The sequence below is a fragment of the Haliotis rufescens genome, unplaced genomic scaffold (genome assembly GCF_023055435.1).
Source record: "Haliotis rufescens isolate VD_foot unplaced genomic scaffold, xgHalRufe1.0.p SCAF_13, whole genome shotgun sequence".
Taxonomy (NCBI): domain Eukaryota; kingdom Metazoa; phylum Mollusca; class Gastropoda; order Lepetellida; family Haliotidae; genus Haliotis; species Haliotis rufescens.
Window position 1 is genome coordinate 18266717 of NW_025963813.1, and position 13505 is coordinate 18280221.

The window sequence follows — 13505 nt, forward strand, 5'->3', positions numbered from 1 at the left end:
AAGCAAGAAAGATTAGGGGTCTACAGCCAAAAGTAACACATTTTAGGGATACCTAAATTCCAGGACTTGACCTGACCCCTTTAATTTCTAATGCTAGAAAATCATAAACATAATTCTATTGGCTCACAGAAGATTATTTGCGTTGTGAAGTGTTAGCAAGATTTTGTGTGTATTTACAGGAAATACTACAAGTACATCTTGACAAGAAACTTTGATGCGTTGAATACCAAAGGTGGGACCCAGGTGTCACTCCTCAACATTATGATGGACTTGAAGAAGTGCTGCAACCACCCCTATCTCTTCCCTACTGCTGCCATGGTATGTCACACTGTAACGATAGGTAGTCTTCCCTACTGCTGCCATGGTATGTCACACTGTAACGATAGGTAGTCTTCCCCACTGTTGCCATGGTATGTGTCACTGTCATGATAGACAGTCTTCCCCGCTGTGCCCAAGGTATACGTCTCAATGTCGACCCGTGAAGATCCGGGGTAGAATAGGTCTTCAGCAACCCATGCTTGCCGTAAAAGGTGACTATGCTTGTCGTAAGAGGCGACTAATGGGATTGGATGGTCAGACCTGCTGACTTGAGTGATGCATGTCATTGATCACCAATTGCGTGGATCGATACTCATGATATTAATCACTCGGTTGTCTGGTCCAGGATCAATTATTTACAGACCACCGTCATATAGCTGGAATATTGCTGAGTGTGGCGTTAAACAACAAACCAACCAACCAAAGACACAATGTCATAGTTTGAAATATCTGAGGCTGCTTGTGGAGTGGACAGTATAGGTCAAGGTGTTGGCAGTAGGCGTGTGTGATATTGCTGCAACTGCAGTTTACCAAGAAGCAATTATTACTATGTTTCAGGAAGCTCCTAAGTTCCCCAATGGTGCCTTTGAGGGTCAGTCTCTCATCAGGTCGTGTGGAAAACTGGAGCTGCTGTGTAAGATGATGAGGAAACTCAAAGATACAGGCCACAGAGTGCTCATCTTCTCCCAGGTAAGACACAGGCCATAGAATTGACGTTTAACTATTGAGAAGTGAAAAATGCCGGTGTATTTTTTATGCTACCAAAACCCCTCTTACAACCAGTCCAATCCGAAGAATTGCTGTTGATAACATTGAGATGAGAATCAGTGGAAATGGGTTGTTTTTCAGATGACCAAGATGTTGGACATTTTGGAGGACTTCATGGAGGCGGAGGGCTACAAGTATGAGAGGATAGACGGAGGTGTGACAGGCTCACTCAGGCAGGATGCTATAGACCGGTTTAATGGTATGTGAGTCAGTCTTCAGCAGAATAGTTACAGATAGGCAAGATAACTCATAAAGCCACCCGTGGGTCGGAATAGGTCATCAGCAATCCTTGTTGTAAGAGGCGACTAACGGGATCAAGTGGTCAGGCTCACTGACTTGCTTTGATCCATGTCATTGTGTCCAAATTGCGTAGATTGATGCTCATGATGTCAATCACTGGATTGTCTGGTCATCAAAGAGATGGAATATTGCTGAGTGCGACGTAAACAACAAAGCTCATATAACTGCAGATAGTTAACTTCTGTTATGACATGACGATCAAACCCTTTGTGTCATAATGCACAGTTATTCGTTCCTAAGTATTTATGATGGGTGAAGTGACCTATGACTTCACAGCAGTTTTCATCTTGCTATACAGCCACTGGGGCCCTCGCCTTCTGCTTCCTGCTGTCCACCAGGGCGGGTGGTCTTGGTATCAACCTGGCAACAGCCGACACCGTCATCATCTACGACTCAGATTGGAACCCTCACAATGATATTCAGGCAAGTTTTACCATATGTGGCCATTTAGTACACATTTTAGTAGCAAGTCAAGTGAAGACTTGTTCCAACCACCAATCGAAAACTCAGCTTCCTTAAAAAATCAGTTCAGGGCTAACAGATATAGAAACTACTGCCCAATAGTTAACATCACAAGAATTAGTAAAAAGTTGCCATTTTTAAGGGTTTTGCTATATGTTGTCATTAAAAGGCTTCATGGTCTAAAAATATTTGTTTCTATCGATGTCTAGTTTAACTTCCTCGAGACTGGAATCACCTGCTGCTTGCTATTTTTGCTTTTGTTTCCGTTTTGATTGCTGTAAATTGTCATTTGCTGAATACATTAACAAACATGGAAAACTGAAACATGATGTGTACAGTGACTTGTTTCAGGCTTTCAGTCGAGCTCACCGAATCGGGCAAGCCAACAAGGTGATGATCTACCGCTTCGTGACCAGAGCGTCTGTGGAGGAGAGGATAACACAGGTGGCCAAGAAGAAGATGATGTTGACCCACTTGGTTGTCCGACCTGGCCTCGGCAACAAGAGCACAACTATGTCCAAGAAAGAGCTTGATGACATTCTCAAGTTTGGTACGGAGGAGCTCTTCAAGGAAGAAGAAAAGGGTGAGGAGGTCAAGTCTTGGAGTCAAGTGTATACTGTGTCTGTGTAGGGTATCCATGTTTAACTGTGGTATGGTATGTCAGTGGGCTAGCACTATGAAACCATCATTAGTCTGGACTAGTACAAGTAGCCACACACACACTGACACCCACATGTGCATACTCATCGCCATGCGAGTGCAATAATCTAGAATGCCACATTAGATCTCACCTCATCTCTTATCAACCCATTCCAAATCTCATCCCAGAAAAAATGTATTAAAATGATATCCTAGTGATTGTCTGTGTTATGTGCAGCTAACCGAGATAAGGTCAGTACAGAGGTAGCATTTACTTAGATTTGTTGCCTAAAACACATCTTCCTCAACAGGTGATGATCGTATCGTCTACGATGACGCGGCATTGTCACGGCTGCTGGATCGAACCCAGGAGGGACAGGAAGAAAAGGAGATGGCCATGAATGAGTACCTGAGTTCCTTCAAGGTGGCCAGCTATCAGGTCAAGGAGGGAGAGGAGGAGGTGAGTCTGAGCCACACTTGGTGCCACACTCGATGCCACTAGTCAGCCTGATAGTAGCAGTCGCCACATCAAGTCCTGGAAGAGTCCAGATGTTTTGTCAGTCTGTCTTGTGTACATGTTCTCCTGGGAAAGCAGGGTAATTAACTGCCTTTTGTCCCTTGTAATGATGTGCTGGAGCTATTACTAACAAAATCATGTCTCCCATACAGGAAATTGATAACTCATCTTTTTCTTCTCTGAGGAAGACTAGAGCAAAACTGCAAACATTAGGGATAGAAGAGTTGAGTTTCTTCTGTCTATAAGGCATTGCAGGACATTTCTGAACTGAATCCTGACCTGAGCTAGCTGGAATGTTGCTGACCGCCACCATTATATAGCTGGAATATTGTTGACTGCCACCATTATATAGCTGTTATATTGCTGACTGTGGTGTAAAACCGTATTCACTCACTGAATGTCAGAGTGGGGATTCCAGGTAATTATTGGTCCCCAAGAGGCGACTAAATGAATCTGGTGATCAGGCTTGGTGACTAAATGGCTTGGATCGTTGCTCACAATATATCAATCACTGGATTGTCTGACCCAGACTTGGTTATTTACATGCTGCTGTTACTAGAATATTGGACCGCCTCCGTGGTCTTGTGGTAGAGCGTCCGCCCGGAGAGCAGAAGGTCCAGGGTTCGATCCCGGGCCGCGTCATACAAAAAGACGTTAAAAGATTGTACTTGTTGTTACCCTGTCTGGCGCTCGGCATTAAGGGGCTAAAACAAGGACTGGTCGGCTCGGAGTCAGTATACTGTGTCTGAGTGGGGTATTCATGTTAAACTGCGGCATGGTATCTCAGTGAGCTAGCACTATAAATCGGCATCAGTCCGGACTAGTACAAGCAGCCACACACACACATACACGTGCATGCACGTCGCTATATAAGTGCAATAATCTTGGACGCGACGTTAAACCCAATTTCACCTTACTAGAATATTGCTGGGTTCAGCGTTAAACCACAAACATTTGACTCAAGCTATTGTGTGCAGGATGAGACAGAGATGGAGGTCCTGAAGCAGGAGGCTGAGCATGCAGACCCCGCATACTGGGAGAAGCTACTACGCCACCACTATGAGCAGCAGCAGGAGGACATGGCCCGCACCCTCGGCAAGGGGAAGAGAGTCCGCAAACAGGTCAACTACAACGACGCCATGAATGGCCAGGAGGATGAAGCATGGAAGGAGAGCATGTCCGACTTTGACTCCGACTTTAGTAAGTACTGCTACACTTGTTACTTGTCATAGCATCTTGTTTGGCTCACTTTACTGTATTGAGCTGATAAAGCATAAGGTTAAAGGAAATCCTTTGTCATATAAACAATGGTCATACCAGCTTGGATAGGCCTTGAAGTTAAGGTCCCTCTTGAAAAGCCTTGATTTTTAGTGCCAACCTTAAAAAGACTTGAAAAATCACCAAAATAGCTTGGAAAGCCTTGATTTTGTATAAAATGACGTATGTGTCATTAGAAGTATGAACATTCTTGACAATCTCAATTTATTTTATCTGTTAGTTGTGAAAATATATCTTGTTTGAAAATTTGTGATGTTCATACTGCTTTTTTTGGGTCTTGTGATTAATGTATAGTTTGCTGAATTTAAAAACATTGACAGACTAAGGCCAACCAAATAGCCTTGAAATTAACAGTTGAAAGCCTTGAAAAGGCCTGGAGTTTAGTGTTCCATATCTGTGTGAACCTTGATAAAGCTACATTAATGTTCACTCACTCTTTTCATTAGATTGTTTTTCTCGACCTTCATATTGAGATGAATCTAGTGAGTTGTTAGAATGTCAGATTCTCATCACGTGTTTAAATGAAGGCTTCATAATGTTTCAGACAACGAAGAGGATGATGATGACTTTGAAGACAAACCTGAAGGTGAGGGTTGTTTCATTTTTTCTTTTGCTAAATGGTGATTTGCCTCTTAAATATGCCATGACAAACAAGTTAGTGATGAGCTGTAACATTACTGTTTGTGTTGCAGTGCGAGGGCGCAACAAGCGAGGCAATGAGAAAGATAGACCGCTACCACCACTATTGGCTCGTGTCAATGGACAGATTGAGGTAAATATAATGTCAATGGGGCAGAATGGTTCCACAGTGTCCAGGCTTGAAAAGATTAAATAAAATGAGGATCCAGAATGTTCGCCTGGCTAAGGCCTGTTATTTAAAGGCCACAAAGATATAACTGAAATATTACATCTGTTGCCAATCACATCATGGCCAATCAGTAACAAAAGTGACCCGTGAAGATCTGGTCTTCTTTTATTGTTGTAAGAGGCGACTAACGGGATCGGGACGTGATTGATGCATGTCATTGTAACTCAGTTGCGTAGATCATTGCTCATGATGTCAATCACTGGATTGTCTGGTCCACACGATTATTTACATATAAATTACAGACCGCCGTCATTTTGCTGGAATATTGAGTGTGACAATAGACACCAAACAACAACAACACACACACGTACAAAAGTAACAAAAGTGTGTCTTCCCGTACAGGAAATTGGTTGCATATCTTTCTCTTCTCTGTGGAAGACTAGAACAAAAGTGCTTACTTTAGGGATAGGAAAGAAGAGTTTCTTCTGTCTATAAGGCATTGCAGGACATAGTTTGTAATTCTTCTGGGAAAATGAAACTGCATAGATGATGAAACTGTTGGTATCCTTTGGGTTTGCACAAATTGTTCAGATTCATATTCAGCTCTGAATTTCAGATATTGTAATGGAGGATAGATAAGAGAGGCGGCTTGTCCTTTCTATGAAACATTATTCCTTGGATTAGATAGATTCATATTAAAATAACATGAGTTGATCATTGAAGAGCTTATCACTTCGAGTTTTGATATCAGTTTGCAAGTATTGTTATTTATCTCTTTCCCATCTTAAAGCTGAAAAACATTAAATTTTGTGTTTTGCAATTCAGTTTTGGCTTGAGCCATCCAACAACCTATCTTATATGGTTGTTGATGCTTTACTGGAATATTCTACTTCAAGAACATATGGTGTAATAGGGAACAGACATGCCAACAGAAATTCTGGTTCATCTTATTCCTGCATTCAGATATCATTGAATCAACATATTGTTCTCTTCAGGTGCTTGGTTTCAATGCTCGACAGAGGAAAGCTTTCCTCAATGCAGTAATGAGATGGGGCATGCCGCCTCAAGATGCATTCAACTCTCAGTGGTAAGTTGTAGCCTGGACATTGATCCACACTGTATTTTTCATCACTCAAACTTCTTTATGGGTAGTTTCGTAACTTATGTCAATTTGTAATTTGTATTCTCAATTTGTTTACCTCAGTTACATCTTTTATAATTGCTTTCTCAAGCTACAGAAATGTTCTCATATATGCTGGCATTTTTAATGAATATAATTCTTGTGAATACCCTATCTCTGTTGCATCATATCCATAAATCCTGCATTTGTCTGTCATCACACTATAAAATCTCATGGTACTGTCATTTTAAATTAATCTGTTACCTGCACCACCACAGCTGTTTATGCTTTTTGTATTTTGTTTGCATGAAGTTATGTTGTTTTGTCTATGTTGCTTATCCAAGTGATTCATTCAGAAGTTTTTTTAGCCATTCCGATGTTTTCAGGTTGGTCCGAGATCTCCGTGGGAAATCCGAGAAAGTATTCAAGGCCTATGTCTCCCTCTTCATGCGGCATCTCTGTGAACCAGGAGCAGATAACTCTGAAACCTTCGCTGACGGCGTGCCAAGGGAGGGTCTGTCTCGACAACATGTGCTCACACGAATTGGAATCATGTCTCTTGTTAGGAAAAAGGTATTTCAATTCTTTAACCAGTTAATAACCACTAAATTTTATGTAAGAACTACTGTGTCAATTTAATGCTTTAATTACATGGAGTTACAAGTCCTCCGTCAACAGTTTTGCACTATGACCTGTTGTCTTTGCAGTTTTTAAAGGGAAACATTATCCATGCATATGATATTCCCATTGTTTGGAGTAACATTATACTGAAAAGGCAGTCAATTATGAATTAATAATAGAATAAAATACTTTAGTGCCTAAAAAAGCATTTTTTTGTCACTGGAAAATGTCACATCAAATTTATCCTCCTATGCAGATTCAAGAATTTGAAGCAATCAATGGAACACACAGCATGCCATATGTGAAGGCCGAGGATGCTGTTGAAAGAATGAAGAAGGAGGCTGCTCTAGCAGCAGCGGCAGCGGCGGCTGCGGCTGCTGCAGCAGCAGCAGCAGCAGCTGCATCACCAGCCCCAGAGAAGGATGACAAGGAGGTGAAGGAAGAGAAAAAGGAGGACGGTAAAGAGGAGGTGAAGAAGGAAACCAAAGAAGGAGAGAAGGATGAGAAAACTGACGACAAGGAGGAAAAAATGGAAGAAGACAAACCTGACAAGGTGAAGGAAGGAGAAGATGAAGAGAAAGAGAAGGATACTCAGGACAAGAAGGAAGAGGGTGAAGAGGTATGTTGTTGATCCATGCATTTGGCATGTGCAGTAACAGCCAACTCAGTTCAGTGAACACAGATTCTCTGTAGGAGGGCTAAAACATGACTGAGATGCATCAGTGTAATGAGACAAGGTCCATGCAGGCCCTCATTCTTTAAGGTCCCTCTTTAAAAGCCTTGAATTTTAGTGTCAACCTTGAAGAGCCTTGAAAATCACCAATGTAGCTTGAAAAGCCTTAAATGCGTACAAGATGACATATACATTTACTTGTTAAGGTTAAAGTGTAACAGTGACAGATTTGTGTGCCAAAGACCATGAAGAAGTCAATTTGTGAGGTGTATTCTGCTTTTTTGGTCTGCTTAGTATGCTGGATTAAAAAATTATATTGACTTATAACTCAACTAAAATAGCCTTGTGTTACGAACCCTGAATGATGTTCCCTTGCAGAAGGAGGAGGCTGAGAAGGAGGAGGTGAAGAAGGAAGAACCCATGGAAACTGACAAGAAGGAGGAAGCTGTCGAGGAGAAACCCAAGGAGGCAACAGTCGAGGAGAAGCCTAAGGAGGAGGAGGAGGTCGCCATGGATACCACCGAGAAAAAAGAGGAGAAGCCAGAAGGTAGGGACACATGCAGAGTAATAAACTCACAAGGACTTGACGTCATAAAACCTGTAGTTTTTCAGGCATTTTTGCTGATGTTTCTTCTAGTTACTGTTGAAAATGGACTTCTATTAACTTTCGATTCCCGTATGTGTATCCCAGTTCGTCATATTTGTCATAAGAGCTGCATGTAATTGGGTAGGTGGATGGGTGACTGCCTTTGAAGACCGCCCTAAAAAAGACCCACCAGTTTTAATGGTGTGAAGGATGTTCATGCTGTCGACCATTAGTTTCATGTTCAGCCCCTTCTTAGCAGGCAACCATCATGTTGGTATAATATTGCTTTCTCAAAATCACTTTAACAATTTCTCAGCATTGTTATACGAATGAGAGGAATGTGACTATCTCTTGTAATCATTGCAGGGGCTGAGGCTGAGCCTGAGCCTGAGGCTGAGGCTGAGAAGGTGAAAGATGACCCCAAGGAGGGAGAGAAAGCAGAGAAGTCAGAGGAGAAGAAGGAAGATGGAGAGGAGAAGAAAGAAGCTGAGGCTGATCCTAAGAAAGAGGAAGAAAAGGATGAGGAGAAGAAGGAAGAAAAGAAAGAGGGTGAGTGAGGCTTGGAATCACATTTCTTGAATACTATCCTGAGAATCTTATCACTTATCAGGAGATGAATTGTGAAATGATTTGTCTTAGACTTGACAGACAGTATGTCCTTCTGCAAGTCAGGCTCAGTGTGGCTACATCCTCAATCAAGGTTGTATTGTTGCAGTTGAAGAAGACAAAGAGAAGGGGGAGAAGGATGAGAAAGAGAAGGAGAAGGTAGAACCCAAGAAGGAATCTGTACCTCGCACAGAGGAGGAGAAGAAACGTGATGAGCAGTTCCAGAAGTTTATGTTTAATATTGCTGATGGTGGCTTCACGGAGCTGCACACACTCTGGGCAAATGAACAACGAGCTCTGCAGTCAGGGCGGGAACATGAGGTCTGGCATCGGCGTCACGACTACTGGCTTCTTGCAGGCATTGTCACGTATCCTTTCATGTACTTAAGCCATTTGGCATATTGTAATATACAGGACCTTGTTGATATTTTCACCTCTCCTGGCGAATATTACGTTTTATTTTAATTTTGAAATTTGTCATACTGCTTTGGCAAGGATCATGATGCTAATTCATGAAGGTTTCCAGTTGTAGTTGCAACTGGTCTTGTACATTGTCCTGAAAACCTGTCTAAAGTCTCAATATCTCATCTATATTTGACACCACACAGAACCATGACAGTTTTTCTTAGAAGCACCAGCATCGTCTAAATTACAGTTACAGACTTGTCACATGGTCATCTGAGGCACACTGAGAAATACTGATCTTTGAAGCTATTTTTGAAACTTGTTTTATTCTTTTCTTCTTTCCTCATGAACAGGAATTCAATTGAAAGTGTTGAGTTTTCCCTTAACCACCTGTAGATTTGGTTATGGTCGATGGCAGGACATTCAGAATGATCCCCGCTTCCAGATCATCAATGAACCTTTTATCAGTGAACAAGGCAAAGGAAACTTCCTGGAGATCAAAAACAAGTTCCTTGCAAGGAGGTTTAAGGTAAGATTGTTGGGCAAGTTCAATCAAGGTGGCATGTTATGTATGGTGTTGTCACTTGTATGAGTGTAGCATTAGTTGTAGATATGCCATGTGAACTCTCTCATGTCATTAACTCGTTTTGCAGATGCAGACGGTCACTCATATTATCTGTCCTGTGAAGATTCCAGGTTAGAATTGGTCTTCAGCAACCCATGCTTGTCATAAGAGGCGACTAACGAGATCGGGTTGTCAGGCTTGCTAACTTGGTTGATGCCTGTCATCGTATTGCAATTGCATAGATCGATGCTCATGATGTCAATCACTGATTTGCCTGGTCCAGATTCGATTCTTTACAGAGGGCCATCATCAAGCTGGAATATTGAAATATACAAAATTCATATCGACAACCACTGGTTAACCAACCTCAGATTTGTGAACTTACAGTTGCAGCTATGACACGGACATTGTTTTCCATTCACTGGCTGTGCATGCTATATAATATATGAATGTAGTGCATGAGTAACCATGTGTTGGACTTTCTGCTGCAGCTCCTTGAACAGGCCCTGGTCATTGAGGAGCAACTGAGACGTGCAGCTTACCTCAACCTCACTCAGGACCCCACACATCCTGCCATGGCACTCAATGCAAGGTACCTCAAGTGTAGCTAACCTCTCCTGTACGTGTACCTCAAGTGTTCCAAGTGTGCACCTATTTCGGGTGACCCCTGCCGTGATGAATATTACTAAAAGCTGTGTAAAAACCCAACTCGCTCACTCACTCACTCAAGTCTGGACATTACATTGGTTTGTTTTCAGTCGGTGATCTATTTATGGTAGATCATGAATAACAATGGAAACTTTGTGTTGGGGCATTCATTCTCAGACAATAAATATAATGGAAAAACATTTGAATGGAATATTACATGTCACAGATTTGTTGAATTGTGGGTTGTAAAGTAAAACTAGCACTTCGACATGTATGCTGAACAAATAGTCATCAGAGATCATGAATATTTTGGGATATTTTTATGAAATTTTATGCTCAGACTTCGCCACAAAAAGATATCCCCAAAAGTATTCATGATCCCTAAATTCTTTTGTTCAGCATATTTTTCCAACCTTCCAGTGGTACTTTTTCCAACCTTCCAGTGGTACTTTATTTCTCATATCTTGTACTTCAGGTTTGCTGAACTTGAGTGTCTAGCTGAGAGTCATCAGCATCTGTCTAAAGAATCCCTGGGTGGGAACAAGCCTGCTAATGCTGTGCTACATAAAGGTATGCAAGGATCATGTCAAAATCACATTCACATTTATTACAGCATTGTGCTGGCTGTGGTGACAAAGCCCTTCATCAAACCTTGTACCTCATACTTCTGAGGGGGCACGAGTGGCCCAATCATCTAATGTGTGGCATTTCGTTGTGCAGAGTTGCATGCTAGAAACCTATGATTGTAGGTCTGAATCTCGGTTTGCCCCGATTATGTTTCTTGGTTTGTCAGCACCCAACCTGTGCTCATGGGTTTCACCAAAGTGCTCAACATCTGAGACAGGCATCACTTCAAGCTTTCCTCCCACATCAAGCTGACACACTGTGATAGAACTGGAATACTGTTTAAAGCAACGTTAAACCCATCTCCCACTCTTGAACAGTTTCAGTGTGTCTTGGTGAGCTTGTGGTTTAATGTGTCTGATGTTAACTTGAAGATTGTTCAGTTATGCAAATATAGATAATTATGTGAAATCATTTGATTTCAGTATTGTTGAAAGGCATTTATTGCAAACCCCTTACATTTTTTAAAGCAAAATTGTTGTCCTGGAAATGAATCTTTTGATTTATAAGGCTACTTATTTGGTGATGTTATGTCAACATGACTAAGCTATGAAGGTTAGCAGTTGTGTAAATGTTGTTCCTGTGTGTGTGTGTGTGTGTGTGTGTGTGTGTGTGTGTGTGTGTGTGTGTGTGTGTGTGTGTGTGTGTGTGTGTGTGTGTGTGTGTATTCTGTGTGTACCATGTGTACCATGTGTCTGTACATGTTCCAGTGCTAAACCAGCTGGAGGAGCTGTTGAGTGACATGAAACAGGACGTGGCACGTCTGCCGGCCACCCTTGCCCGCGTGCCCCCGGTCACCCAGCGACTACAGATGTCCGAGAGGAATATCCTGAACCGATTGGTCAACCCTAATCAAGCCACGCCTTCCTCCACGACGGGCCCTCCAACACCAACACTCTCTGGTGGGTCGAGTTCTGCTTCAGCCTCCGCAGCTACATCATCTGCAGCTGTGTCCTCCCAGTTCATGGCAGCAGCAGCTGCAGGCAACTTTGGACCATACTCTAACTCCAGTTTTGCAGGGTTCCGACCGCAGTTTGGTGTCCCCCCTACATCATTTAACCAAGGTTGGTAGCGGGGAGACTTCTTGTCATGGCATGTTGTAAGAATCGGCAAGCTTCACATGCTTTGTACTGTGTCCAGGATGTATTTTATATGCACTGACAAATTTTATGAGTGGCAAATGTTGACACTGCATTGTATATTAAAGAATTAATGTTTATTAAATTCAAATGTTTAAAATTTTAAACAGCAATCCATGTTTTGGATGTGAAATGATATATTTGGGAACTTTCTGAAACTACTTGGGATATTTGGTGCCTCCTTTTACAAAGTCAGTGTTAATACTTGTCGCTCGTGATTTGGCTGTTGTCAGAATTAATCAAAAACCTTGCTTCCAGGTTGAGTACAGTGCATAGGGGTTGCTGATATGTGGAGTGTTTCGTCTCCAAGCCAGTCAGTTTCTCATCCTTAGTGCTTTGCTGCCTCAGTAGATTCATGTGCATTAGACCACTATGCATTAATTACATCTCAAACTCTTCTTGATCCTCGCCTAACAATTATCTGGCCATTTTTGCCATCCTTACTTATAATATCGTAGTTGTTTGAACTATTATCTGCTGGTGCAATAACAAAATCTTTCTCTTCTTGGAAGCCTATCAGGACTGAATGATTTGTAATAATTTTTGTGCCTCTGAAATCTCAATTGTAGAGCTATGCTTTAAGCATTTGATATCAAAAAGATCAGAAATAGAAAAGTCTGTAATTGTCTTGGACAATTCTTTTTCTACTGTTTTATAATTTATAATTGAGAGATAGATAATTAATCATGTGGTCATAAGTAGCTTTGCATGACAGCTGGGTCACTAAGCTTCTGTCTTATTTTCAGCCTACTTCACAGTAGTATGTGTTCGTATCACTGGCTTATTATGAGGATTGGCTTGTCACTGAATTTGGTTGCTATATATTTGTACAATCGTGATGCCATGGTCATGCCTTAAGCAACATTTGTTATATTATGACCTTTTCCTGGTGCTTTCAAAATGCATGAGAACAAAAACCCTTTTTGTGAAACAAAACTATAAAAACAACATGAAACTTGTCAATGTTTTCCCCAAAACACAGGAACCCATTGGAGGTTTTACCCTATTTTCCCTGCTCATACCCCGAAAAGAAAGTTCAATGTTCACAAACGTTCGATATCCAGCTACTACCACTGCATATTAGATGTCCTAGCGCTTAATATACTTGGTTTGTTTCGCTTATTTAATTTTGTATGGACTGCTTTGTAAATTTGCTGGTTGACTTTGTCTGGCTTGAAGATGGGTAGTACACAAATAAGTGTTTTATTTGCTGCACTCTGCTGTACAAACAAGCCTAGTTGAATCTCTGTACCCGTGTCTGTGTAGGCATGACGGTTTCCAGCTGCAGTAAGCATACCTCTGTGCTGCTCCCTGTCAACGGGCATGATATTGACTTGTCATGACACAACTTCTGGTTGTTCCAGGGGTGGTCGGGTAGCCTAGTGATTAAAGCGTTTGCTCGTCACGCCGAAGACCCAGGTTCTATTC

At 41.7% G+C, this 13505-nt stretch overlaps 1 protein-coding gene across 22 annotated transcripts in view; it reads left to right on the top strand.

Annotated features, from left to right (window-relative positions):
• Positions 1-13505, top strand: part of LOC124132240 (chromodomain-helicase-DNA-binding protein 5-like) — a 60373-nt gene that overhangs the window by 37320 nt on the left and 9548 nt on the right. For 16 of the 22 annotated variants that reach the window (XM_048394266.1, XM_048394278.1, XM_048394274.1 and 13 more), the window contains 19 exons: positions 180-318; positions 877-1008; positions 1168-1285; positions 1685-1809; positions 2200-2431; positions 2799-2947; positions 3982-4204; positions 4827-4868; positions 4975-5054; positions 6086-6177; positions 6579-6783; positions 7088-7450; positions 7883-8051; positions 8457-8639; positions 8806-9064; positions 9498-9630; positions 10158-10258; positions 10790-10884; positions 11649-12002. In XM_048394266.1, coding sequence (XP_048250223.1) covers positions 180-318; positions 877-1008; positions 1168-1285; positions 1685-1809; positions 2200-2431; positions 2799-2947; positions 3982-4204; positions 4827-4868; positions 4975-5054; positions 6086-6177; positions 6579-6783; positions 7088-7450; positions 7883-8051; positions 8457-8639; positions 8806-9064; positions 9498-9630; positions 10158-10258; positions 10790-10884; positions 11649-12002 — 3194 coding nt within the window. The remainder of the gene's footprint in view (positions 1-179; positions 319-876; positions 1009-1167; positions 1286-1684; positions 1810-2199; positions 2432-2798; positions 2948-3981; positions 4205-4826; positions 4869-4974; positions 5055-6085; positions 6178-6578; positions 6784-7087; positions 7451-7882; positions 8052-8456; positions 8640-8805; positions 9065-9497; positions 9631-10157; positions 10259-10789; positions 10885-11648; positions 12003-13505) is intronic. The other 6 variants (XM_048394280.1, XM_048394286.1, XM_048394285.1 and 3 more) reach the window with 2 other exon arrangements.